General features: G+C 40.5%; 1 protein-coding gene and 1 long non-coding RNA gene across 5 annotated transcripts in view; one reads left to right on the top strand and one right to left on the bottom strand.

Annotated features, from left to right (window-relative positions):
- Positions 1 to 26,241, top strand: part of spidr (scaffold protein involved in DNA repair) — a 43,300-nt gene that overhangs the window by 13,464 nt on the left and 3,595 nt on the right. For 2 of the 4 annotated variants that reach the window (XM_005476411.4, XM_025900098.1), the window contains 9 exons: positions 4,234 to 4,438; positions 6,102 to 6,331; positions 16,442 to 16,600; positions 19,797 to 19,884; positions 21,127 to 21,267; positions 21,360 to 21,419; positions 21,962 to 22,160; positions 24,836 to 25,021; positions 26,133 to 26,226. In XM_005476411.4, the coding sequence (XP_005476468.1) occupies positions 4,234 to 4,438; positions 6,102 to 6,331; positions 16,442 to 16,600; positions 19,797 to 19,884; positions 21,127 to 21,267; positions 21,360 to 21,419; positions 21,962 to 22,160; positions 24,836 to 25,021; positions 26,133 to 26,226 (1,362 nt within the window). Of the gene's footprint in view, positions 1 to 4,233; positions 4,439 to 6,101; positions 6,332 to 16,441; positions 16,601 to 19,796; positions 19,885 to 21,126; positions 21,268 to 21,359; positions 21,420 to 21,961; positions 22,161 to 24,671; positions 24,744 to 24,835; positions 25,022 to 26,132; positions 26,227 to 26,241 lie in introns of those variants that run through there. The other 2 variants (XR_002057222.2, XM_003438107.5) reach the window with 2 other exon arrangements.
- On the bottom strand, positions 6,348 to 16,518 carry LOC102079801 (uncharacterized). The gene is made up of 3 exons (XR_270051.4): positions 16,433 to 16,518; positions 12,352 to 12,440; positions 6,348 to 11,809 (listed from the first exon to the last, which is right to left on the bottom strand). It is a non-coding gene; the product is annotated as an uncharacterized LOC102079801 (long non-coding RNA).

Genomic DNA, 26,241 nt, shown 5'->3' on the forward strand with positions numbered 1-26,241 from the left:
GGGATGTGGTGCAGGAGGGTACTTGGTTAAATTTAGAGGTCCCATGTAAATGTCGAAAAATACAGAGAAGAAGAAAATCCTCACACTGAGAAAAACCCCCCCCCTCTGTTTTATGTTTTTTTTAATGAAATAATGGATGAATTATATCTGCTGTAATAGGCACATAATTAAATTTTAGAATTGGAGCATGTTTTCTGTTAATGTCTAAAATAGCACTGGGGCTGGGTGACACATCTGGGGAGTTATATCGGTCAGTGAAACCATTTTTTCCCCCTATCTTTGGTTTTTCTTTCTAAATCATCTCTTGGCTGGCGCTCAAAACCTACAGAGAAAAATACACTGTTGCGGGCAATTACTCAATGCACGAGTGACACAGTACATGCAGGGCAAGGAGCTCAGAAGACATTGAATAGGAGGTTTGCTGGAAGTTGTACGCCTAAAATCTTTCAAGTTGTACAAATGTGTGTTTTTAAGTGTAAAAACTTGGTGTTCTCATTTTACAATAGTAAATACTCGAGAGCCAGATGTGAAGAGCAGTGCCTCACATGGGGGGGATTGTTTTTGGGATTGTTTGGGAGTTGGAGCGAGGTAGCGGTTGACTCCAGCTGTTGGGAGTTTGGGTTGATCTGGAATATCCAAGCTGGCGGAAGCGCAGGGGCCTCCTCAGCGCTCTGACGTCACAAACAGCTCCAGGGAATGCTTTGCATTCCTCTTCCTGGCAGTAGTTAGGTCATTTCCAGCAAGCCGGGGAAAAAACACAGTAGGATTATTTTCTGGAGCATTTGGGAGTAGAGAGTGGAGGGAGCCAGAGGCGTGAGATTGAAAACACATGGTGGTTTGAGAGGATCTCTGGCTTTAGCACCTCTCCTTCCCTGTTTTATTCTCTTCAGCCGCAACCGTTTACTCCTTCAAAGCATTATTTTTGCGTGTATCTTAAAATCTTTTTTTGTTTATGTGTGGGGTTGACAGTTTAAATCAATCAGTATTCTGCCTTCATAAAAGCACATCATAACAGCAAGAAATAGTGGATGTTCTCTGAGTCTCATGTTAACAGCTACAGGCCAGGCCAAAGTGGAAAAAAGCAGAAATTAGATGAGCAGCCTGTCTGGTAAAATTCCTCTTATCAGTTTCCTGTGTGACACTCGAGGGGTTAACCACCCCCATAATTCCTGCAACGAGTAGTTTGACTCCTCCCACCTCCCACGCCTTGTTTTAAGTGGGCCGAGGCCCGAGCGGAAATACCTGCAGGGATTATTCACGTACAAGCTGTGACGCAAGCAGTCAGTGGCACTCCTTAACCTGGCTACCTGTCTGATGATGACAACTGCCCACTCACCTGTTCACAATGGATCATGCTTCCTGTAAGGGTGTTGTTCATGTGAATATGAACAGCACGTTCTGCTCTGCTAAGATTACGGCTTTTACAGATTGTTGTTGTGATCTCTTGTCAGATAACGATCGCTGAGGCTTAATCGTTGCTTGTTTAGTTTTTTTTTTTTTTAAGGTTGGCAAAATTCAGCTGTGGTGGAAAAAAAAACTAATCTCCTCATCAGAGTCAGTAAACAAGGTACCGTCGCTCTAAAAATACCACACTTCAAGTTAAAAGTCCTGCATTCAGAAGTTTTATTTGTGTAAAAGCACTGGCAAACATTATTTAAGGTATTTAGAGCATAGTGCAAATTTATTTAAAGTACACCAGAAATACTTACTCATTCAAACCACACAGCAATTGGTTTAAGTGCTGCTATATTCAGATAACGATACTATTGTATTGATGCATTAAAATGTAAGTATTATTTTAATGTGTTAGCGCCAATAGTGTAGATCATATAACTTCTTTATTTTTGGTAACTTTGCATCATGTACTATGTACTGATATTTCAGTTTAATTCAGGTCATAAAAAAAAAATAGGCAGGGGGGACACAATACGTCACAGGAAGTAAATAACAGTAGCAACATAGCTAGGGGTCCTTCAAGTTTGCAAGATACAACTCTAACTATCACAAAGGAAAGGGTTAAACTTGACCTTAAAAGTAGCAAGTGTCTGGTTCATGAATCCAAACTGGGAGCTGGTTCCACAGGATAGGATACTGATAGCTATGAACTCTGTGAACCTGTCAGTCTACAGTCTGAGAGTAAAATGCTCTATTAAGATAAAATTACAATATAAGGTCTTTAAAATATCACAGAGATTTCATGGTAGTGGTTATTTTAAGTGGAGACCACCAGAACTCAATAATATCAATAACAATATCCTACAGTTTTGATTTAGCATTAAAAGCTGTAGACTGGGGGCCATTTTTGTTCATAAAGCAAGCATAGTGTGTCTTGTGTCATAATCTTACGCCACTATAAACTCATATGCTTGTGACACAGCACCTCTGTCTTCTCAGGTGCAACAAAGTGCCCTGCTGATAAGCATCTTGCTTTATTAGCCCACTACTTGGCTGGAAAGCAGACGAAATACTGGATTTCATCTGCACTGTCAAGTGATACTGAATCCGGACAAGTTGAGGCTGTGGTAGAAAATATTCTCCCCTGTGCAGGGTCTCTGGCCCCAAAAAGTCTACTATCCTTTTTTTTATGATATAGAACCACCAAGAAAAGAAAAACTTCTTTTCATATATGTGTACTTGATATATACCTGCCATTAAGAGGGTAGATTATTTTGCAGTGGATGAGTCACAGGTGTCTGCAGCTGCACTGGTAAAAATCCATTACTGGATTTTCTCCATAGTCATGGTGTAGCTGGTAGTCTTGCATAACCAAAAATGCTCCAGGGTATGGAAACCATGCCAGTAACGGTATGTACAGTCCAGCACAATCAGGGACAACACTGTGGCAGGAACTCATACCTGTGGTGTTTAGCTTTTTTCTTTTCTTCTTCTTCTTTTGCTGTCAAAGATTGAGTTAGCTCTACTTTACAGCTACAGTCTGTTTAATAATGACATGAAAAGTGGAAAATATTAGAAACACTCATCAGTACTATACAGTAAGGACTATAAAAAAATAAAATAAAAGCCTCCAAACTGACCAGCAAATAAAGTAATTCCTGTAAATCCAGTGCTCTCAAAGTCTGAACTCTTTAAGGTCACATTAAACTCCCTTTCATTAAATGTGGATGCACATAAACCGTGTGAATCTAATAATTTGGCTCATAAATTCTTTCCCACGGTGTTTTCATTATATGTCTAAACAAATAGTTCCCCCCTCCACACTTATCTGCGTGTTTAAGTATCACCACACGTCTCGGGCGAGCTGCGACATGCACAGAGGTTCCAGTCACAGAGTGCATTTGGCTCTGACTCAGCGATAAGCCATCATCACGGTATTATCAATGTTACATGTGGAAAAAATTAAGTCGTAATTCATACTTACCAACAACACCGTGCTATATAATTATCTAGCTGTTATCCTACTTTTTTTTTTTTTTTTTTTTTAAGCTGTCAGGCCTGGTGCCACTCAGATGGGCCGTATTTATGTCAGTGAGCCAAAGTACCAGACCTGAGGTGGGGTTGTTTTTTTTTTGAGGTTTTAAAGGAGTGGTTCAGCATCTCTGTGCCACTTACAGATGAGTGAAATCCAAGCTGATAACATTAAAAAATTAAAGCGAGATCAGCACGTCAGGTCACACATACACACACTTTGCGTTTGATTTTTCATCAGTTCACTCTCAGGCTCGTTGACTGTGACAACTGAAGTATTTTTCCACACATGACATCACATTTGGAAAGTATTCTCACCCGCATCCCCCAGATTGAACACTGCGACATGTAATTACTTGGAAATTTTGTCTTTCAGTAGGTAAAGTAAAAGAGGACGCATGCATCCGTTGCGTTCTTCTCTTGTCTTGGAGGAGGTTAGCGTATTTGAACTTGTACTTTGTGCTGGGTGGTACGCAGCAAACAGACCTGTGGAGGTGGCTGGTACCTTATCTGAGTTTGACATTCAAAAAGTTCTCGAGCTAGCAGCCCCCACCCCTCTACGTTTATGCAACAGCCTCTTCCATTTAATTCACAATCTGACTGTTTTCAAGTGTTATCAAGACAATCATAACATAAAGCTGTTTATCTTTGCCCATCAACTTTATAGATGTTTATTTCATGCTATATTAAAATACCCAAACTCTGTTCCCTGGTTCCTTTTATTAAGAACCAGCATAAGAAACGCTCAAACAGCTGCTATACCAGATTTGCCTTGAATCTAAACTTGATGAACTTTACTTGTTGCAGGCAGAGCCTTTCTGTTGAGGGCATCAGCTGTCCTATTATTCTCAACACACACTTCAGCAAGAAGGTCTTCTGTGCTTCCAAAGCGGCCAATGCGTCTATTCCTAGAGGCCCAGTCTTTGCAGAAAGGTGCATGGCGTATTATTTGGGAAAAACATTCGGAGGGCTGGATGCATGCAGGACCACAGAGGAGAGCAATGTGAAGCAGGTGTGTGTGTGTGTGTGTTTCATCGCCTTTACAGTCAAGTGTGTAACATTTTATTTTTAATTCAAAATGTAAAGTACTTGTTGACATAAAGAGGAAGGTGTTTAGGAGATTATACAAACCGTATTATGCCTCTAAAACTCCTGTCATCAGTTTAAGAAAATGACTGCACGTTATGATTATGTGTGCAGTAGGTTTCTACTGGCTGTAAGGTTTCTACTCAGGTTTAGTCAATATGTATAAACACAAAACACTGAGGCTTGCATCAGTGTTTTTATGACTTTATAATTATGAAATCAACACTGAAAAGAGTGTTGTTTTTTTCCCCAGGTTTAATCATGCCCACTTTATACAGATCTCAGATATAAACAATAAATGGTCTCAGTTGGATGCAGAATCACTCTATTCTGCTGCTGTAGCAATCAGAAGTGATTGATATATGTATATGTTTGATTCACTGAGTGAGTTTTAATAGCAGTACTTTCATGAAGTTTAGTTGATCAACTAAAAAAAGAATATTTAGCTGTTTTCTCTTTTATGGAGCTAAGAAAGGCAGAAATTGTAGTTCTCTTTTACTTGTGAAGGATCATACACTGTGCAATGCACAGGCAGACTGCATGGACAAAAGTATACAGGGGCGTATAAAGTCCATGCAGTCTGCCTTTACAAACATTGAAGCTCAGTGAATTCAAGGATGATACTGTAATAGGATGCCTTTGTTACAGTGAGTCAGTTTGTGAGATTTCCAAGATATTCCACAATCAGCTGTAAGTGGTATTGTTACAGAGTGGAAGTGTTTAAAAACCACATCAACTCAGCCAAGAAGTGCCAGACCACGTAACATTATAAAGTGGGGTTACCAAGTGCTGAGACATATGGTGTGTATAAAAAAAAATAAATAAATAATGAAAAAGACCCACTATCTGCAGAGCTGCTTGCCTCCTCTGACATTAACATCAGCACCAAAAACTGTGTGCCAGGAGCTTCGCGGCACAGCATTTCCATTGGCCAACCACCGCCTGTGAAATGTGTAGGTGGCCCAGTACTTTTGCCCATATAGCTTTTATAGTCTTTTTTCATTTCTTTGAGTGTTTTAAGAGCAGTGTAAACTGGCCATGTTCGTCTGTGCATTTATGTATTGTTTATGCATTTGTCTTAAAAAAAAAAAGTCTTAATTATTTAAAAACACAAACAACCTTAAAGTCTAGGAGCTTATTGCACTCTCTTCCAACAAAAATGTATATTATACTCATATTTGAATGTATTGGTGAGTGTCATATACTGCATTTCTAATAATAAGACATGCCTGCATTTTTTAAAAATATCTCTAAATATCAAATAATCTATTGATTATCTTATCAGTGAATGAATTGTTTGCTTATCACTAACTTCCAGATTCAATACATGTATTGTTTTATCCAGTTAAAACCCCACTGAAAGACAGTTAACTTTGATTTTAAGCTCAATAAGAAATCCAGATGTTCATTCATTCATTCATTCATATCTGAGATGTTGAGACAAGTGACAGTTGACCGTTTATGCCTACAAACTTAATCTTAATCGTAATCTTCTACCAGTCAGCTAACTGATTAAATCACCTATTCAGCTCTAAGAAGTCACACTTTGGGGGGATGTGGTGTTATTTTCTTGTTTTTCTCTGTTACAGGTTGCTCAGTGCAGTTTGGGGCCTTCTGGAGTTTTAACAAGACACTGCGTCTCTCTCCTGGAAGCTATCGAAGGTCTCGGCCAGGCTGGCTCTGTGGAACAAGATGTAGAGGTGGTTGTGCAGAGAGTTTACTCCATCCCCATTGCTGACTGCTCTCCTGTGTCCATCCTCAAACCAAGACTTCCCCTCAGGTCCTCCATAGCTCCTCCTGCGGAGAAAGGCAAAACAAGGTATTGTTGGGCGAGCTCATAATTGGGATCCCAGGGAGGCCTTTTGGTTTGTCACTTGAAGCCAGAAACAGCTGGGAAAAATGAATCGTATTTTATCTGCTGTGAGAGCTCTGCCACAATTGAGATTATTCTTTTTGTTCAAATTTCATGCTAGTTTCTTTGCTCTCGGGCTTTGCATGCTTCTCCTCGGTGGCACGATGTGTCTCAGCGGTCGAGCTATTGTTCACAGCACAGCAGGCCCCACAAAGTGCTCACGCTGTCTCCAGCCATATGGCATTGCTTGACAAAGGACACAAACATTTCTAATTGAATCCAGCCCCTCTGTGAATGGTTCTGGCCAATTCTCAGGAAAGACAGCATGATGTTTTCAGACTCTCGTGCACCAGCAAGTCTGAGTTGAATTGTTGCCCATTCGCACTCCTCTGGGTGGAGCAGCTTTGTAGCAGTTTTTTTTCTTACCTTAATAAGGGGAAACCAGAGTGTGTTTCCTTCACATGTTAAAACATAATTCCTCTTGGTACTGCAGAAAATGCAAATGAGGCCGATTTGGTTTTGCTTCATTTAATCAGCAAATAATTTAAGAATCATTTTATCGATTTGTATTTTATAAAGAAAAAACATTAACTGTTACACCGTGTGTCGTCTGTCAGTCATTCAGAATCTGCTTATGGACTCTGCCGTTTCAGTAAAATAGCCAGTATCCCGGTCTCAGATGTTTCCTCTAGCATTCATTGGCCAGAAGAGTTGCACAGTATAACCCAGTTTGCCATGTTTCCCCCTAGGGAGGCATTCAGGCAACAACCTGGTCAGATACCTGCACCACGTTTTCTGGCTTTTTTTCACCAGAAAGGTGCAGGGATTCCTTTTCTGACTGGGGATTTTTCCTTCAGAAGGAAATCTATGTCCTATTATGTTGCAACCACAAACCCCACAAACCCATGTTTCTCTGACGTCCTGCACCCAAGAAATGTAATTACACATTGATCGATGCTGCCCGCGACTGTTGTGATGGGCCCCATTAGTATCATTGATTCCTCTTGTCCTGTATATTTCAGGCTCCTCTGTCAACACAGTTTTTAAATTTATCAGTGACAAAATAACAATCATGGCCTTAATAATAAGGAATCATAATTATAGCATCAATTTTAGGACTCACAAATGTCAGCAAATTCCTGGAGCGAATATCACATTGGACGTGAGGCAAGCTACAAATCACTAAAAAAACTTTAGCTCCGCCCCACAAACAAATAACCCTAACAAAGAATGGGTACCCAGGATGGAAAAAGTTCCAGCATTTTATTTGTTTCTAAGTCATCGGGACACCACCACATAGTAAATAACCCATAATGCACAAGCGTCAATGCCGACAAAGATGTTGGCAAATTGTGCATGTTATGCCGTAGGCTCTACAAAGATTCCTCACTGTCTAAATCAGGCCTGAGTCCTGTGTGTGATCCCTTTAGTCACAAGCTCATGGCTGTGGGTAAGAGTAAGCCTCTGGATAGACTTTCCTTCATCACAATGACAGACTAGTACAACTGTAATCCGGCTGCCAAGCTCCAGGTCCTGTCTGCCCTCAGTGATAAATAAGACTGAGCCCTAAAACTGCCAGAAAAATAAATAAATAATGCACCTAATTGGCTCAGGTGAGGAATTTCTTCTCCCTTGTAATTCACTCCCAAATGGCAGCGTTACTGACCCATCCTACCTGAAAATGCATATAGCTGTCCTTACTTTTTTTTGTAGGTATATCATTTACAGGATATATCTTAATCATTGTGAAACTGTTTCTCTGGCAGATATTTGCTGTTTTTAGTCATTGTAATGCTACAGAAGGGTTGTATGTGGTTCGTAAGGGCCCAGAACTTACAGTTTGTTCACATGTCTTTGTATTTCCACTTCCGAGTTGTTATTCTAATATTTGTGATCTGTGAAAACGATGGGAAACTGACAACCTTGGGCTCTTCTACTGTGAAGTGTATTTGAATGGCGGTTTGCCCTCCGGGGCTCTGCAGGGTCACACACCTATGACATTGTAGACAACTATTTTGCTGGCTAATAACCAGTTAGTTACACTTTTACATAAATCGAACAGATTTTTACATTCAGAGACTCGCTCGGTTTTGGGGTTTTTTTCACACTCTTAAGATATGACTACAAATATTTCACGATAAAAGCCAATTAACTGGACTGCTTTTAATTTGAAAAGTCTGTATTGAGTTTGTACTGTAATATACCAAGGGCACTTGTTGATGAAGTTTCAGCTTTGTGTTCTTGTGTTCAATGTAATCATTAGCCTTTTCTAACCTAATCAAGTAGTTTGATTGTCTAAACTCAATCAAAGAAAGAATTTGAGAAAAAAAAAAGCAACTGAAGTGTTAAAGTAATTCCAAAGAAAGTATAAAAATGATCCGTTCTGTGTGGGAGGTGAGCTGCGGTCTCTGGTATGAGAGGAGTAATTACTTACGTCACCCCGACCAGGCTCCAAAAATATGGACATATTTTGTCCTTTTAGACCTGGAACAGCATCACTTTGTGTAGCTGGATGTGAATGATTAGCTATGACACCAACAATAAAATAGTAAATGAAGAAAGGGAGAAATCAAGTTCCAGGAACATAAATCTGATTACGTTTTGTAAGTATTTCATGGTCTGGCTCGAGACTTTTTACATGTTTATGATCCTCTGACAGTATGGATCATCTTTCCGTAGACTGAGTCATTTGCTCATTAAAGTTTATTTGGTGTAAACAGGATTATGGGAGCATAACACTTGTCCACTAAGGATGGGAAGTAGCTTTTCTTTCCCGTTTGATTCTGATTCATTCACCAAATTGTTCATTTCCACTTTGCTGAGCATCACCAGTACGTCATGTGAGCGAGGTACAGGTCTCTCCTTCAGCCATGACCAAGTGGTAGCCGCTCTGAGTCTCACGTCTACTAGCTTTTCTTTGTAGACGTGTTTGAAGCCACCCATAAAATAAAAAAAATTAAAAATAAAAATCCTTCAAGCTTTGTTTTTGTTTCCAACAATGCCTGAGGTAAATATTTGTCTCCTCAGTTACCAAATGTCCTGCTTTGTATGTAGCGCTGCATACGAGTGCGGCAGCAAATGACGCAGATGAGAGCGCCGAGACTGAACCAAAACAGTGAAGTTGCAATGAAATGAAACATGCTCGAATGCTCAGTAGAGCTGTGGTTAACTACCAGGGATGAGTAATGAATCTGTGGATTTGCCACACATAAAATGCAGGTTTGTTTCCACTGCAGATACAAGAAGATTTGTTTTTTGTTGTTTCATATATGCTAAATTATCAAAAATCTTCCAGTCTTACTGAAATGATTTGTTTGTGTGATCTTGTAGTAGTTAACAAATCAGTAAGTGCTACATTTGAAGCAAATCCAGTAAGTATGACCTTTAGTTGCCTTGGCCTTCCCCAGGCGTGTTGTTTTTGTCCTTTTGCTGAGTAATAAAAGCAGCGGTTTCTCCAAGCGGAGGGACCCGAGGGACCATCGGCGGTAAGGGGAGGAGACCCCCGGTCAGCTGACAGGCTAACTGACTACATGAGCTGCGGTTGTAACATGACACTCCTGCCATGCTGCTTCTGTGGCTGGTAAACAAATGAGCTGCCCTCTGACCGGAAACACTCTTACCCTTTCCTCAGTTTCTCTCTGGCTCGACCAGATTCAGCAGCCTCGGGTTTGTAGTGAAAGGATGAAGGTGGGGCCGAGGTTAGCAGTCGATCACAAGGGTTTAAGTTTAGAATATCAGGATGACTCAGCCGCCTTTATTGTGACAGATGTGAACATGGTACACAAAGTTTATTTTGTTGCCCAGCCATTCCTGAATTTAATTTATTGTTATTATTACTATTTATTTATTTTTGATAACATGGGCAAGCTTTGCATCACTTTGATCACTTGTATGTGTTTTTATGAGAGTCTTTGCTTTGCATTGCTGCTCAGAAATGACATCATGTGCTACAATCTGTTGCTTGTGTTACTTCTCCAGAATACATGGCTGCTTTGCGGAGAGCAGTGTAGTTTACTTCGCAGCCCACTGGGCTCATTCTGTGTAAACATGAGGACAGTTTGTACCTCTCATGTTGTGTCCCCGGCCTCTATGACTCACTCGCCTGGTCAGCGCGCTTATTTGATCCTTTTGTTGTTTAGCCACTGTGTTAAAACACGAGGGAGACAGGCCAGTATGATATTTATGCCTGAAGAAGATGTTAAGTTCCCGTAAATTTGGGATGGAATAAACAAGGAGATTAACTGTTTGCAGGAAGTGAAGAGAGACTGGTTGTTTTTTCTTTTTCTTTTTTTTTCCTTCTTTTTTTCTTAGTTGAGCAGGAACACAATGTGCTGCAGGGATCCTGTTACAAACGTGTTTATCACGCTGCCTGCAGTGATTGGTGGACAGCGCATAGGAAGGAATCCCGCCTGTCCGCCCCCCGCCAATGAGGCCTCTCTGCTGTATTCTTAATGTGTGGGACTTTTACTTGGTGTTTTTCCAAGTAATGTGAATGTGCGCTGTCTTCCATTCGTTCGCAGTGTGACTGAAAGAGTTTATATGTGTGTAAGCACAGACCCAGTGGATTGCACTTCCTGGAAGAAAACCTGAGTTGCTGAGAATTCTGTGATCACTCACAAAAACAAATTCCTGAAAATGGCCTGTGACTAAAACTGGCCAGTGACTGAGGATATTTTTTCTTCTTCTTTTTTTTTCTTTTTTTTTTTTTTTTTGTGGGAGTGAGGGGAGTGAGGAAGTAGGTCTTTGAACGGCTAAAAGGACTGACAGAGGGGGAAGGGGGTTGTTTATGACAAGCCAGCACCACAACAAGTCCCGTCACCCTTTTCTCTCCAGTCTGTCAGGTGTCCTATCAAGTTTCATGCTTCAAGACTGAACATGCTCCACGAAAAGTAAAAGTGTATTTACACCAAGCAAGACTCTACCAGCTGTATTTATATTTTAGGAAAGGTCAGATGTTGATTTGTTGATGTCTGGCTTGTTTTGATAAACTGCAGCTTTTTTTTTTAATCACCCACGCTTTGTGCCGTTAGTAACTGTGGTTTTAAATTATTAATTTCTTTCTTTTTTAAAAATTAAAATATTAAAAACTGTGCTATAGATCTCCAAAACTATTAGTGAGTACATATTAATCACAACATTACACTGGCCTCACATGTTCCCTAGCTGTGATTAGCATTTCTAATGTCTAATGTTCTATTGAGTATTTATCAGTAGCAAATATGCTGTAATACTGAATAGAACATTAGAAATGTGTATTAATGAACTAAAAGATCTTCAATGTGAACTTTATTTACTCCTGGTCTAGAAAACTGCAATTTCTGTCCTTTAAGAAAATAATCCCCCTCCATTTTTTTTTTTTTTTTTTTTTTTTTTGATTGATGAAATCATTTGGATCCTCAGTGAAATATGAACACCTCCAGCAGGAAATACCAGGCTTGGTCAGGTCTGGACAAACAGAAAAGCATTGTTACTTTTGCACTGTTCATGGGATTTGTCAACCAACCAACAAACAAACAAGCAAAAAATACAGCCAGTCTGTTTTCTCGAGATATTAAACACGTTTAAAGTTGAGCCAGTTGCATTACTAACATATGTAAATGATATAATCAAGCAAGCCATTTATTAGTTGTTAGAGAAAGAATTCCTAAGTGCTAATGAGATGTTTAACAGTCAAGTTTTTGTTTTATCATAAAAAACACTTCATCCCGTATTCAAGCGAATGACTGATAAGTCGGCCATTTATCTAAAATACCTCGCAGTTTGTGGTTTCACATACTTGAATAAGAAGATTTGCTGCTTTGCTCTGTTTTCTATGACTCTGATTCGAGGTTTAGTCTATTGGTTGATCAAAATACACAATATGTTAGGCACATATGAGACCACCTACACATTACACCTACAGGAGCTGCTTTGCCATGGAAACCCATGCCACAAAGTCCCCAGTGCAAAGTTTATGCTGATGTTATTGAGTCAGCAATAACTTTTACCTCCTTTATCACATGCTGACCGACTTCTGTTAGTCAGCACTGGAGAGCCTTCTGTCCTACTGCTGTATGGTGTGGTTCACTGAGAGGACCTGCAACAGGTGGTGAGGGAGGCAGAAAGTGTTATCAGTGGAACTCTACACTCCTTTGGTAATAGTCACACTAGGCCACTGCAACTGAAAGCCATTTGTATCATAATGGATCACACCCACCGAAGACATCACCTATTCTTCCCGTCGTCCTCTGGGACCATTCTGAACAATGAAGTCCAAAACCAACAAAGTAACAGTTTTTTTCCCCACTAGCAGTAAGAAGCATAGCCCTTTTTTTCCTCTCTGATGGTGTTTTCAAACCTATGGTTCATTTTCTTTGGTTAGTTATTTTTTTCCCCGTGGTTTGGTTTGTTTTCACGCAGAGGAAAAGCCAAGTGAACTCCAAGCGAACCAAAATGTGTCTCTACAAACTACATGAGAATGTTCAGTCCACTTATTGGCCAGATGTGTCTGGGGTGGGAGCATCAAAAGTATATACAGCACGAAGGTGCTGTGTTCTGGGTACTGTGTACTGGAGAATTTACCTTCATTTTACTGCTAGCTGCTTGCCCGTACAGACCTTTGCACATTTATAGTACCTTGCCGCATCCCGGAATATAAAGCATAGGTGTCTACGGGAAGGTTATTGGGTCAAACTTGCAACCAATTGGTAGTTGGTTTGCATAGAGGTCGGGTCCTGTTCACATCATAATTGAATCACTCTGGAGTTCATTTGGAACTACATCAAGACCACTTCCTCCAAAGTTGTTTCGGTGCAGTTGTTTTGGTCTGTACCAGAATACAATTACCGTGTTCACATCTGCACAAACAAAGTGCATCAAGGGTATGATTTAAACTGACTGAACACCAGAGGTGTGAAAACACCCGAAGACTGGTTTAAGCACTGGAAGTTCAGTTTTAAACATGCTACCCTCAGATCTTGCAGTGTCACATCCAACCACACCCCTAAGGGTTATAGTATCATTGGGCATGTCAGAGGTGAAGTTGCTCAGTAGGACAATGGAGTGACCGGAGATTGGGAAGGTCTAGGTCTACAGAACGGGTGGCCCCTGTGACCCGACCACCAGACACTCTCCTGCGTGCCTTTGTCCTGGGCCTGGCTCCTGGATTGGGCAAGGTACCACGATCCATTGTTTTGTTTCTTTTAACTCCATAAAATCACCTTGCCCGCCTATAACTTAAAACAACAGGCATTTGGAAATCCTACCAGCTTGACCCTGGCAACATACCTCCTAGGACCACTAGGCCGCATAAAACGCTTCACTATAGTGGGGATTCATGTGGGAGTCTGTTCTATATTATGCACGTTGTAACTCTGCTCTGTGACTTTATGTGGTGTAACACTTTGTGGCTGACTTGCCTAAACGCTTCCACTTCACAATTTGAAAAGGTGCAAATGATTGCACTTTACAATAATATCAGTTATAGCTGAGGGTGGAGTATCTAGGAGGGAAGAAATATCACAAACAGACTTGCAGCACCACACTCAAATTTAGAGAGCTCTTTAAAACGACCCATTCTTCTACAAATGTTTGTAAAGGCAGACTGCATGGCTAAGTGCTGGATTTGATACACCTGTGGCAGTAGGACTGAAAACAAGGTTCAGAAGAGGTGTGGCTGTATATCAAAAAAACAAAAGAAAACAGGTTAATCAAGTTATAGTGTTAGTAATGTAGTCCATGCTTCCTCCAGCTGTAGTCAATAAATATATATGTATATGTATATGTGTATATATATATATATATATGTGTGTTTTTTAAACAAAAGGAATATTACTGTGTTTTGGAAGAATTTTAAAGTTTTGTATTTGACTTGCTGGCTGTTCCTTTCTCTGATAAACATCATGTATAAACTGGGCAGGGGTCCATTTACTGTGCTATACAGGATGAACTTCTGCACTTGTGTTTACAGCTTCGTAAGCAAAAAAACCCAGCAAGGGCAGCATTTGTCTCGGTCTGGTGTGTCAAAAATAACTTGTTAATTTAACAAAGTGTTGTATATGTCTGATTTGGGATTTTAGATTAAGCAAACAACTGAAAATAATCTTGGTTAAATCTTTGGCTTATACCACCGAAAGTCATGTCTGGAATGATATTTAGATATCTATTTCCAGGTCCTTCAAAACAAACACAGACAGAACCCAAGTATAGCAACAGAAAACATTCGTAGGCCCAATCAGTCGGTTAAAAACAGTCTCAAAACTTTCCTCTGTCTGTTGTATGCACATGCATCCACATGCATTATGGACAGTCCTCCCTTTTCCCTTGTTTTTCTTCCTCCTCCTCCTCCTCCTCCTTCTCTTCTTCTTCTCTGGCCGTTGCTTGTCTAACCAGGGGATATAAACTCTACTGTTTACTCTCAGGGCTGGTACAGGGCTGTGTCTGGGCTTGACTGGGAGAGATAGTGGAGCCTGTAGCAGTTCAAGCTCTTCACTCAATGGGAGCAGTAGAGTGCAGGCATACACAGCAGTTCACTGCCTCATAACTTTGTATGCCAAAGGTCATCTGTGTCAGCGGCAGCCTGTCAAACCAGCCACCAGCATTAACAGTCATAAATGTCAAGACTAAGCCTGAACTACATGGGTGTACTGTGTGACAGGAATGTTTCATTACTGCAAATAAAAATATTATTTCTTTGAAAGGGGAATAAGAAAATCATATTACACTTATACTGTATTTTCAACACAAACACTTGTGCTAAACCATTTATTTCGAAATTATTTATTGATCAGCTAATTTGCATTTACAATCAACCCAAAAATGAAAATGATCCTGTGATTGTGAAGTCTTACAGAATAACGAACCCTGACAAGTATTTGGTGGAAAATGCTTGTAATTATCTGCTTCTTTTGATAAATCCATCTTTATAACGTGTAAACATACATTAAAAGGATATTGCGTGAAGTTTTGAGGTGCAAAATAGCAACGCTGTTTAAGTGGGTTCTGGTTTTGTGTGTACTCTTCACCTTTTTAAAGACACATCTTAAATATAAATCTTAAATATATCTGGAGTTTGGAAGGTGGTGAACGGTGTCCCCAAAAAAACACACCAACATGCTGCGGAAAGCAGTTTAAATAAACGGCTTCTAGCATATATATCATGGCCATATAGTCTGTTTATAAATATTCTGGTCTGTTCATGCTAAATGCAGATGAAACTAAACTGTGGTTACATTCAAAGTCTGCAGAGACGCAAATTCATGCAAATTCATGGCAGGTATGTGTGATAAAATTTGTAAACTAGGCAGAAAAATTTGCTTCACGCTGGGTCCCGAAGGCCTGTCAGTGATTCTCTCGATATCAGCAACAGTTAGAAATGGAAGAAAAACCTGTTGTAGGCATCTGTGGCCAGCTAGAGGTGAATGACTGAACTTAATGAAAAGTGACTTCTTAGGAGGTCCTGAAATTATACCGTCATTTGATGTAAGCTGTCAGGTGTACTTCACTTCCTCCTCTCAGAGGGTGTTGTGAACAAATATTTATAGTTTTCTATAAATCTCTGAGCAATGACATGAGTCAAATGCACTTATCCTCCTTATACCACATTGTTTATGTATCTGTTACAATGGCACATGCTAATATTTAACATATCCAGTTTCAAATGAAAAAGTGAGGTCAGCATTTGTGAAATAAGCCCACAAGCGTAGGCTCCAGACTGCTCTGTTTTTTCTCCTCTTGGCCCTGTATGAAGTCACCTAAAGCAGACATCACCTAAATGTTCATCTCAGGACACAGCTCTGTTAGCACTACCCTACAGTTCAAACCTTCTGTCTGTGGTGGTCAACCAATCAGAAGAAAGCAAGTTTAACGGGAGAGAAGCCAGAAGGGCTTGTTTAAGATAGATGATGAACCTTGGATTTCTTTTTACTCTATTCAGTCAAAAAAGGAGTCTTAAAATAAGCTTAGCACTTACGAGGAAGGAAATGCATTAGGCATGTCTATTAAATACGTATCTTCACGGTTATAGAAGGAGATTCACAACTTTAAAAAAAAAAGTGATTTACTTAATATGTTAATAGTTAATGACTTAACTTTTCCCAGGTTGTGTGTGCTTGTCCAGGACAGCTACGGGATGTTCAGTGTGGTCCAGCTGCACCTCCTGCCCAGTGAGGATGACCTCAGCCGGTACTGCCAGATGTGGCAGGGCAAGACCTGCATGCTGAGAGGCATTAAAGTGATACAGCGGGTCACACGAGAAAGGTGAAGCCCACATCTTCCGCTTCTCTTTGTAATCTTGTAATATTATACAGTTCTAATCGCATAATCACGCTGCATTAAGAACTATGTAATCCAGAGTCTCCGTTCCCCTTTCTTCGCCCTCACCACCTGTGCTGTCATTCGGTTTTAACAGGATACACAATAATAGCGCATTTAAAAAGAGCACAAACGCACGCACAAAGTCCTCTTTGCCTTTTTATCGAAATTTCAGTTCCCAGAAATTGGGGGAAGTTCATGCTACAACTGATACCAATCTTGCTTCACAGGTTATCTTCTTAGTCTTTAGCCATCAGGGACAAACTGCCCTGGGTGGATGCTTGTGATAGACATGTCCTTTTAAGAACTGCTTGTGAAGTAGCCTGGGGACCTTATGTGCTGTAGAGTCATGGAGCCTCATGCTATGCCATCACACACAAATGAGCCTCAGTGACTCTCCAGTATGCTTATCTTTGAATGTCCTGATTTTTAAAAGCTTTAACGACCACATTTACAATACAGTGAGAACTGGCAGTGCTATGGCTATGAACCAGATTATGTTGTTCTGCCAGCAGTGTGACTGTGTTTACATGTAAAGTGATACTGAGGTGCGTACTCGCTTTTCCTCGTGAGTTTCCATAGTCAAGATCCCAGATTAGAAGCAGTTAGAAGAACTGACATGGGTACATTTAGACACCAACTGGGGGTATGTTTACATCCTTGGTATTTTCAGTGCCATCGCAGCCTATAATTTCTCCAGAGGGTGTCTGTGGCGAGACTCTGATGGATGGGCTATCTTCAGAGGTGCACACTGACCATCTTATTAGCTCAAGTGGCAAAACACGTGGGGTTGAGTTAAATCAGGCATGTGTTTCAGAGAAATTGTGACTACTGGACTTCTAAGCATATCCTAGAAATCATACCGTAATGTGGACGTATTATGTGTTCCCTTATTATTTTTGTCATTTGTTGCGATGGTGGCTGCTCATATTAATCGTGGTCAGAGTATGTACGAGTAATGAGGTGGATCAGACTCAGCTTCAGACAGTTTGTTTAACTCTTTGCTCTGTGTGATGTCAGTAAGGGTGGATATGCCTAATATGGTCTTCTCAGGAACACAGCCCCACCCAAATGCTGTTCAAACCTTCTGTTTGCGAGAAGCAGGCTTAAGCAGTTGGCTTAAAAACTGAGGGAAGGGAACTAAAACAGCATGTTTCAGATAGTGAATGACCTGAAGGTCTGCCCAAGACCCAGAATGAGATGAATAGGGATTGTTTTGAACTATGAATCATGGAGTGATACTTTTAGTGTATTAGATTCCCTAAAAAGGAATTTACAGTCTCTCACAACAAAACATGCTCTCCACCCATGTCTGTTCATAGTGCGTCTTAAAGATGTGAAAAGTTGAAGTGGGATTGATTTGGACACCCAGAACCAAAAGCCTAACATTCAGACAGACCATAAATCCACATTAAAGCAAACTAATTAACACCTCTGAGATAACAAGACTGCAAGAAGTCACTGCTGCTGAAAAATAGAGAACTATTTTTTTGTATTTGTATTTGAACCTAAACTCACGCTCACTTGGTTATAGTTACTTCATAGTGTCATATACCAGTTATGTGGCAGATCTTGGTTTGATCGTTTTTTTTGGCCAAACCAGAAATATCTGAATTTGATGGAGATCAGTTAAATCTGCAGCTCGCTTTTCAGCTAAAAAATCTTTTTTGCTGTCTTGCCAGTTGTTACACGAGACGTTTAACACAACTCTCGTGTCTGTAAGTTAAATATCAGCCTACATGTAGCTGTATGTCATCGTGTTTTAGGTGTCTTTTAGTTGTTTTAGGTTATCAGATTTCCTCCTGTCTTTATCATAGTCCAGGCTAACTTGATGTTATTTTAGAGACAGCTATGTGAGTGTCAGTAAGTCATTGTCACCGAACAATGGTTGAACTATTCTATTACAGTATCAGCCTGGCACGTGAGCTGTGTGGGTTGTCATTAAGGGAATGATTGATTGATCGTAGTTTTTTTTTTTTTTTCTTTTTTTCTTTTTTGAGGACATTTGCCAACAAAATGAAATAGAAACTGTGTAATGATTAGTCATCACCCACTAACAAAAGAGATTGAAGTATCACTAACCACAGACTGCGGCGGCCATTGCCACTCGTTGCATTCAGACGTGTGTGCTTAACTTTTGTTAAACTAAGTATTCAAAGGCAGCATTAAAATCACCGCGTCCTGAATGAGACCTGTTAGCTTGTCATTACTCATCCTTGAGCAGTCCTCACTGGACTCGACTGGGCTGCAGAACCAGTTCCACACAAAGAAACTCTGTGATTAGAGGCTGACTAACAGGTTGTTAACCACTGGGTGATATGACAGCTCACACATGAACAAGTTGGCAGTTCTCACCTGAGCAGAACTCAGAAGGGGCTTCTTAGAAGAGAGACAAAAGAGCGGGAGATTGACGCGATATGCTGGAGTTGCAACTTGCTGTTGTTCCCCCGTTTGTAATTATTGAGTCCTTACTTGGAGTTTGACGTCACTTAAACATCATAAAAGCACATCCAGTTTGATCCTGCTCCAGTCAGTCATTCGGGTGATTAAGACTGCGGTGAGAAATGGCAAATGTCAGTCATCAGGGCTTATAGTCACAGACAATTCATGTCACTTGTAATTGGTTTTCCAAACCTTGTTATTTTTGTGCCACAGTGATATCATAATTTGCATAGGGTGTGAATGTTTCCCAGCCTTTAACCTGCCGGTAAGAAGCAGTTTCAGCGTAGTTCTCCTCTCTGCCAGCCCGAGCATGCTCACTGTTAATTCTAGGTACTGTTAGGACAAGCTCTGTTTTAGCAGAAAACCGTTTCAGTGGAAGTGAAACTGGCTGTGAAAGCTCTCCATCTCACTTATTCACTAGTTTCACCTCCTACCCCCCCTCCCCTCCCCCTCTGTGCCCCCCTTTTCACATTTTCTCTCTCCCAAAAAGTTGATTCCGTTCATCTGGTCTTAGTGTTCAGCAACCTTATAAACCCTTAAGAAACTTGCATTCAGCTGAGACCAAAGAAGTCACTTGGATGAGTGACAAAACATTTCTCCCACTGAAAACACAACATCCACATGAACAGAACCAACTTTTTGTTGATTACCTGGATGATTGAGCATGCATCTCTCTCTCTCTCTTTTGTCTCACTCCCAGGAGCTCCAGGCTTTTCAGCTTGATAGACAGCCTGTGGCCCCCAGCGATGCCTCTCAAGGATCATGGAGACTCACTTAGTATGCCAAGTGTAAGTCCTCACCGTAGAGATAATTCAGCGGAGGCCTATAACAGGAGCTGAAACCAGATTTAACCTGCTGATAGTTTTGTATTCAGCTGATCAGTTGTTAAGCCTGTAAAATGCCCCAAGGCAGCATTTAAAATTTGTGATTGAAATGTTTTTTATTATTATTATTTTTTATTCAGATCCCAAACAAAATCATTAGCACTGTAGTAAAATAATTTCTAAACCATTTTTTGTTTATTTTGCAATGTTTTATTTCCAAGTACAATCCTTTTTTTTTTAAAATTAGGTGATCAGAAATTAGATGAAACATTTCCCTCCAATAAAGCAGAAACAACAGGATGTGGACTGACCGTGCTTACGTTTCGAGTCAAGTAAAACCACAAACTAATAATGAAGGAATTCAGCTACTGTTGCAGCCCTAATTAAATACACATATATTCAGTTTGCATTGTTATACAACACAAAAAGAAATCCCCGAAAACTGTGACAACTGAAACGCAACAGGAATTAAACTGCTTTTATATAAACTGAATTTAGTTGACATCCTGATAACCAAACTGAACTTTGAACTTTGCCTCTTTCCTATTCATGCTCGCTCATTCAGAGATGCGATCAAGTCGGCAGCAAGCAGCTGATGTTTTCTTCCAGCATAGGTGAAACCTGCGGTAGAGATTTCGGTGAAAAGTTTGTCCCAACAAAACAAAAGAAAATAACAGAAAGACTTTTAAGAGTCACAGTTCTTTATTTCTTCGAATCAACAGCAACTTGTTTAACTGCATTTGTTTCATCCTTGCTCGAAGCACTTTTAGCACAGATAAAATCACCCTTCTTAACCCCACCCACTGACTAAACTCTGCTTGGTCATTATTGAACACACCACCTGACCTGCCTGAATCACATATCAAATTTGAGATGTGGGCGGTGGTTCACAGAGCTCTGGAACCACTTTGAGTTTGCAGTTGTCTCTCATTTCCAGCTTTTTCTTGCAATAAAACAGGAATGTAGCATTGCTGAAGAGTCAAATGGATCATTTTAACAGAGGGGAAGTCAGCGTAGAGCAGCTTAATTAAATTAGATGAAACCATGAAATGTTGAAAACGTCAAAAAGAGAAATCCACACTGCCAATTTCCGAAATGTGTTTTCATTCATCTCCTTTGGTCTCAGAGTGTAGAGCTCTCAGGGCCGTGTGAAGACAGTAGCCTGCTGAGAACGCTCTGTGACTTAGCCGTGTCCTGTGTCCACAGGAAAGCCGACCTTTGGCTCCAGCTCCGAGTTTCTGCTACCTGCTGTCAGGCCAGGAGAGCTCAGTGGAGCCCACCGAGGATCAGACCGCTTCCCTGCTTTACCTTCACCCTGCACAACGTACCTTACGAGACATACTGCAGGTGAACGGTTTCTCAGAGCACTCACGCAGAAATTTTCAGCAGATTGAGATAAGTTATCTTCAGCAGGTTGATTTGAACCTTTTCTTTTTCAGAGCGAGACAAAAACCTGCCGCTGCACTTTTATTGCCACCGTTTTATACAAGAGAATGCAGGTACTTGTATCTTTATTGTCATGCCACAAAAAGAGCGATTTAATTGAACCTCTGTTAAAGAACAGAGCAAACACTCTGCCCTCTGGAGCGCCGCAGTCTTCCTGTTGAGATCATTTGAACTAACATGCTGATAAGCTCTGACGTAGACAGCAGAGTTCATATCACCCGGTCTATGACAGCCTGTGCGAGGCCTCGCTGTTCTTCACCATTGATTGGTGAAACCTTTAAACTTTGACCAAGATGAGATAACAGCTCAGATCAAAGTGGTGGACTTTGCCATGCACTCACACCACTGAAACACAGATATTTAACTTTTTAGTGTTCTTGCTCTCCTTCAGCAGCATTGTTTGTTGATTGATTCCTCTTTTCATAGCTCTTTTCAGGCAATTCTTCTACAGAAGTGATGAATACCATCTGATTTCTGCTTTGTAAGCTCTTGTTGTGTCATGTTTCCTTTAATTGTCCTCTTTCTAGGTCATTTGGGTTTCCACGTAATTCCCTGCCTGTGTTCTTTATTGTCTTTGTCTCTGTTTCTTCTGCAGAACACTGATGTAGGCCAGGGTGAGGTTTGGTTGGTGCTCACCGACCCGAGTCTACAGGAGGAGCAGTCAGAGAGGCCGTGCAGGCGCACTGTGCCTCTGTGTGTGAACACTTCCTGTATGCTCACTTCCTCCGTCCTCAAAACACTAAATTCTCCCGCCGTCTGTCGCCTGTCGTTCAGAGATGCCATCAAAGAACACGGTAGAGCTTTATGTAAACCATTCGAGCATTAACAGTGGCCTCATGTGTGCAAAAGTCACTCTGACAGGGAGGGAAAGCAAAAGAGCTGCATTTAAAACTGTGTTCATGAAGAAATCAAAACTGGGATCATCAGCTTAATAAACTTAGAGTGTTGTAGCACTGGTAGGTATAAAGTAAAACATCTATGGTGACTAATTTTCTGATATATTACACTGTTAAACTGCTGTATGACTGTTTGAGGTGGTATTCAGTAGTTCCCAACAAAGGTCATACATCAAAGCAGCTGCTATATGAATATCTTTTTTAGGGCAGATGATGTTGATAACCTTTCATTTCAGACATGTAAAACAACAATATATACATATACACCTCTACACAGATGACTGTATATACAAGTACACATACAGATGTATACACATGCACAGTGACCAGTGGATGGGAATAAAAATGACAACTCGGCTTAGAAAAAAGTTGTTTGGAGAAAAAGTTAGAGAAGCAGGGCTGAGATGGTTTGTACAGGTTTGTACAGATGGAAATATTGGATAAAGGATGTTGAGGATGGAGGTGCCAGGAAGGCAGTAGGTGGGGCAACCTATCTTCATAGGCTGCCCCACCTACTGCAGGGCACAGCCATCAGGCCTAACGACTGCAAACATGAGTTTGGTCTGAGGACCTGAGCGCTGTGATTAAAGCAGTGGATAAATAGAAGGGTTAAAGCAGGTGAGAAGTTTAAAGGTGAAATGTTTCTGGTGAAACTGATAACAGCACACAGACATTTGAAGCTTTAACTAGGAAAGTGTAAGTACCTCAAAATTGTAGTTTAAGGATTTTGTTTTAAATTTCAATCAGGCACAGTTCCCATCACTGTGGTTGTTGTAGCTCTGTACTTAGTTTTGCACTCTCCTTCTCTTGTGTGGGAAAAAGTTGCACAAACAGTTGTATGCCGTTACAAAAAGTGTGAGCTTCCTGAATCTTTCCAGATGTTTTTATGATTTTTTTTTTGTTATTTTTTTGTTATGTTTTTTTTTATTGGACAACTTGTTGGCTGACTTAATGTCTATCAGTTCATCTGCACACACTGGTTTGTTTCCATGTGTGAGGCAGTGTTGTTGGAAACAGCTTAAAGTAACGGTCACACAAGCACACACCGCTTTTAACTGCAGAGATACTCGAGTAGAGCCCAAGAATAAAAATATGGAAATGATTCCTTACATACTATTTGTCCTAGTGGCAGATTCATAGGATCAAAATACAGGTGAATTTCACACATTGTTGATCTCTCAACACCGGATGTGCACAAGCTCACCTTTCTGAAAGCATCTAGTGGTCACTCTGGGACAAACAGATACTCTGTGTTTATGTGCAATCAGACATAAAAAAAAATACATTTTATTATTGTAAGAGTCACATTTGTTGGAAAGCTCCAGAGGGCTCAGACTAGTTGCTCCCAGAGGGAGTCCTCTTTTCCAGAATTTGGCCAAAGTCAGCATGATTCACAGCTGGTATGGGAAATGTGACGAGATGAGGCTGCCGGGGTTTGAGCTGCAAGAATTATACTTAAAAAAGTGTTTTTCTTCATTTCTTTGCAGAAGTTAGTCACTAGTTTTCAGTGGTTTTACAGATATGTCCATAAGTTTCACACTGTGACACTTTTTTAAATTATTTTTTTTAATTTCACCTAATCAAGATGTGATCAAAGTGCAAACATTCGGCTTTAATTTAAGGGGATTTCCATAACTGTTTCAAAATTACAGTCATTTTTTTATTCATAGTACCCCATGTTCATAGCCTCAAAGTCAATTGTTACAAACTAGCACAATTTTAAATATCAGAGTTGTTTTAATACTTGGTTGAAAATCCTTTGTAGTGACTTCCTGAAGTCTAGAAACTATGGACCCATAGACCTTTGACTTTTGTGTTTCTTCATTTGCTCTATTCGGGGTTTAATGCAGCCGCCTTCAGTTGCTGCTCGTTTGTGGGTCTCTCTGCGTTCAGTTTTATAACTGAACAGCATATTTTATTGGGTTGAGATCAGGTGATGGCTTGAGAAACGCTTAGGGTTGCTTTTACAGTTTGCTCTGGGTCATTATCCTTCTATGAATCTGAGCAGAGAGTATAGTTGTGTAAACATCAGAGTTCATCCTGTTACTTCTATTATCAGTCACATCATCAAAACTCTTTTATCTGCTTGTATTTGTTGTGGAAAAATTAGAAAATGGGACTCACCTAATGTCAAAAATGCCACAAAACTGCTTGTCAACCAATAGTCTAATTAATTTTGAGACTTTAAGGGGGACGAAGTATAAAAATGGCTGCAATTCCTGACCAGTTATTCCAATGCATTTGGTTAACCCCTCGTATTAAAACTGAAAGGCTGCCCTTTAATTACATCACATTGCATTTGATTTAAAAGCCTTTTTGGTGGTGAACAGAGGAAAGGTTTAAAACTTATGAACCTAACTGTACTTGCAATACATTATATTTTGTTTTTTTGTACTTCTGCATGGCCAGCTGAAGCCCACCTGTAAAATCAGCCATCAGAAGCATGCAGTGCTTCCTGTTTTCCCTTGGCAGTTTCTACTTGTTAGTTTCTACATCTTTACCACAGTTGCAGTTTTAAGACTAGGACTCGTTCTTTCATGGTGATATTTCATTTTTGGCATTTGCACCTCCAGGTGTCCTTCTCTGCGCGGAGCAGTCAGTTGTTCAGGTGTGCTCCGATGGTTGCCTCGAGTCCACAAACAGGCCAGAATTACTTTTACAGTCGTTGCCTGAGCCCCAGGCGAAGACCCTGCCCCAGCCTGCGAGACTGGATCCACTGAGTCTGGAGACCACACCCAACTCCCTCTGCACTCTCACAGGTCTGCTTCTGCCTTTCACTCGATCCTGTGCTTTTCCATTTAGCTCGATTCCTGCAGAACATGTCAAGTGTGTGTTTACAGCGCAACAAGAGGCTTTGATGTGGATGCAGGGGATTGCACTCTGTTTGTTATTCACTGTCCTCAGGTTGCGATTGTAAAGGACTTTTTTGTAACCAAAAACATGAAAAATGACTGGATTCTTGTCCATTCCCATTTTTTCACTAAACCGCCTGCCTCCCCCGAAGCTTTAAACTTCTGGTGACGATGAGTTACAGTTTGAGGGAACATTGGCATTTTCCCTCAGTTGTTTTTTGTGCACACAAGCAGTCTTGTTGCTTTTAGGGATTTATAATGTTTGCTAACACCAGTTATGATCGCCACCAGCTGCCACATCTGAAACATAAATCATAAACTACTCGTGTGAGTTCTAATTAAAGTGTATATCAACTAATTTAATTTACTGCCACCAACCTCACTTACTTTGGTTAAACATCTTTTCTTTGAAGCTTTCTTTGTTTGTTTTTCTCCAATTATGTAAATGTGGTGTATTATAGAGCTGCTTCAAGCAGATAATAATCTACATCTGCTGATTTCATGTCAGCATGGAGGGCAAATATCACACTGTGTTCTGGCCTCTGTTGCTCTACATGTTTGGTCAGATGGCTGAACCAAAATAAAACAAGCTTGTGTCTTGCACTCACACCTTCTGGAAATCACCAGTGGAAAAAAAAAAAGAGGCCCAAAATGGAAAGTACAAGAAGTTATTATCAGGTTTGAATTCAGTATCCTGTGTAAGGATACAAAGTTGTGGGGCTGCAACTGTGGTTGTCAAGTGTGATGATGTTTAGGCAGGGAGTGCGTCTTTGCTGCATTTATCATGACAATCTCAGATAAAAATTGAAAGGGATGTGTTTATCTCTTACACCCTGTCACAAGCATGCACACATTTTCAAACTTGTGCGTCGAACATTTATCGCTGTTCCTTTGGCTAAAAATATCAAGAAATGAAAAAGAAACGGTTAAAAACAGAAACTAAAGTCTTGCAGAGCTGTGCAGCATGCACGAATGTCCCCCCCCCCATCATTTCTAATGGTTTTGTTTCTGTCTGCAGGCGTGGTTGTCAGTGTGGATGAGAGCACGGCGTACTCGTGGCCTGCCTGTAATCTTTGTGGAAGTGACAACTTAGAGCTGTCAGCTGAAAGGCCGTAGGTCCTCACAAT

Source organism: Oreochromis niloticus, linkage group LG18, assembly GCF_001858045.2.
Source record: "Oreochromis niloticus isolate F11D_XX linkage group LG18, O_niloticus_UMD_NMBU, whole genome shotgun sequence".
Taxonomy (NCBI): domain Eukaryota; kingdom Metazoa; phylum Chordata; class Actinopteri; order Cichliformes; family Cichlidae; genus Oreochromis; species Oreochromis niloticus.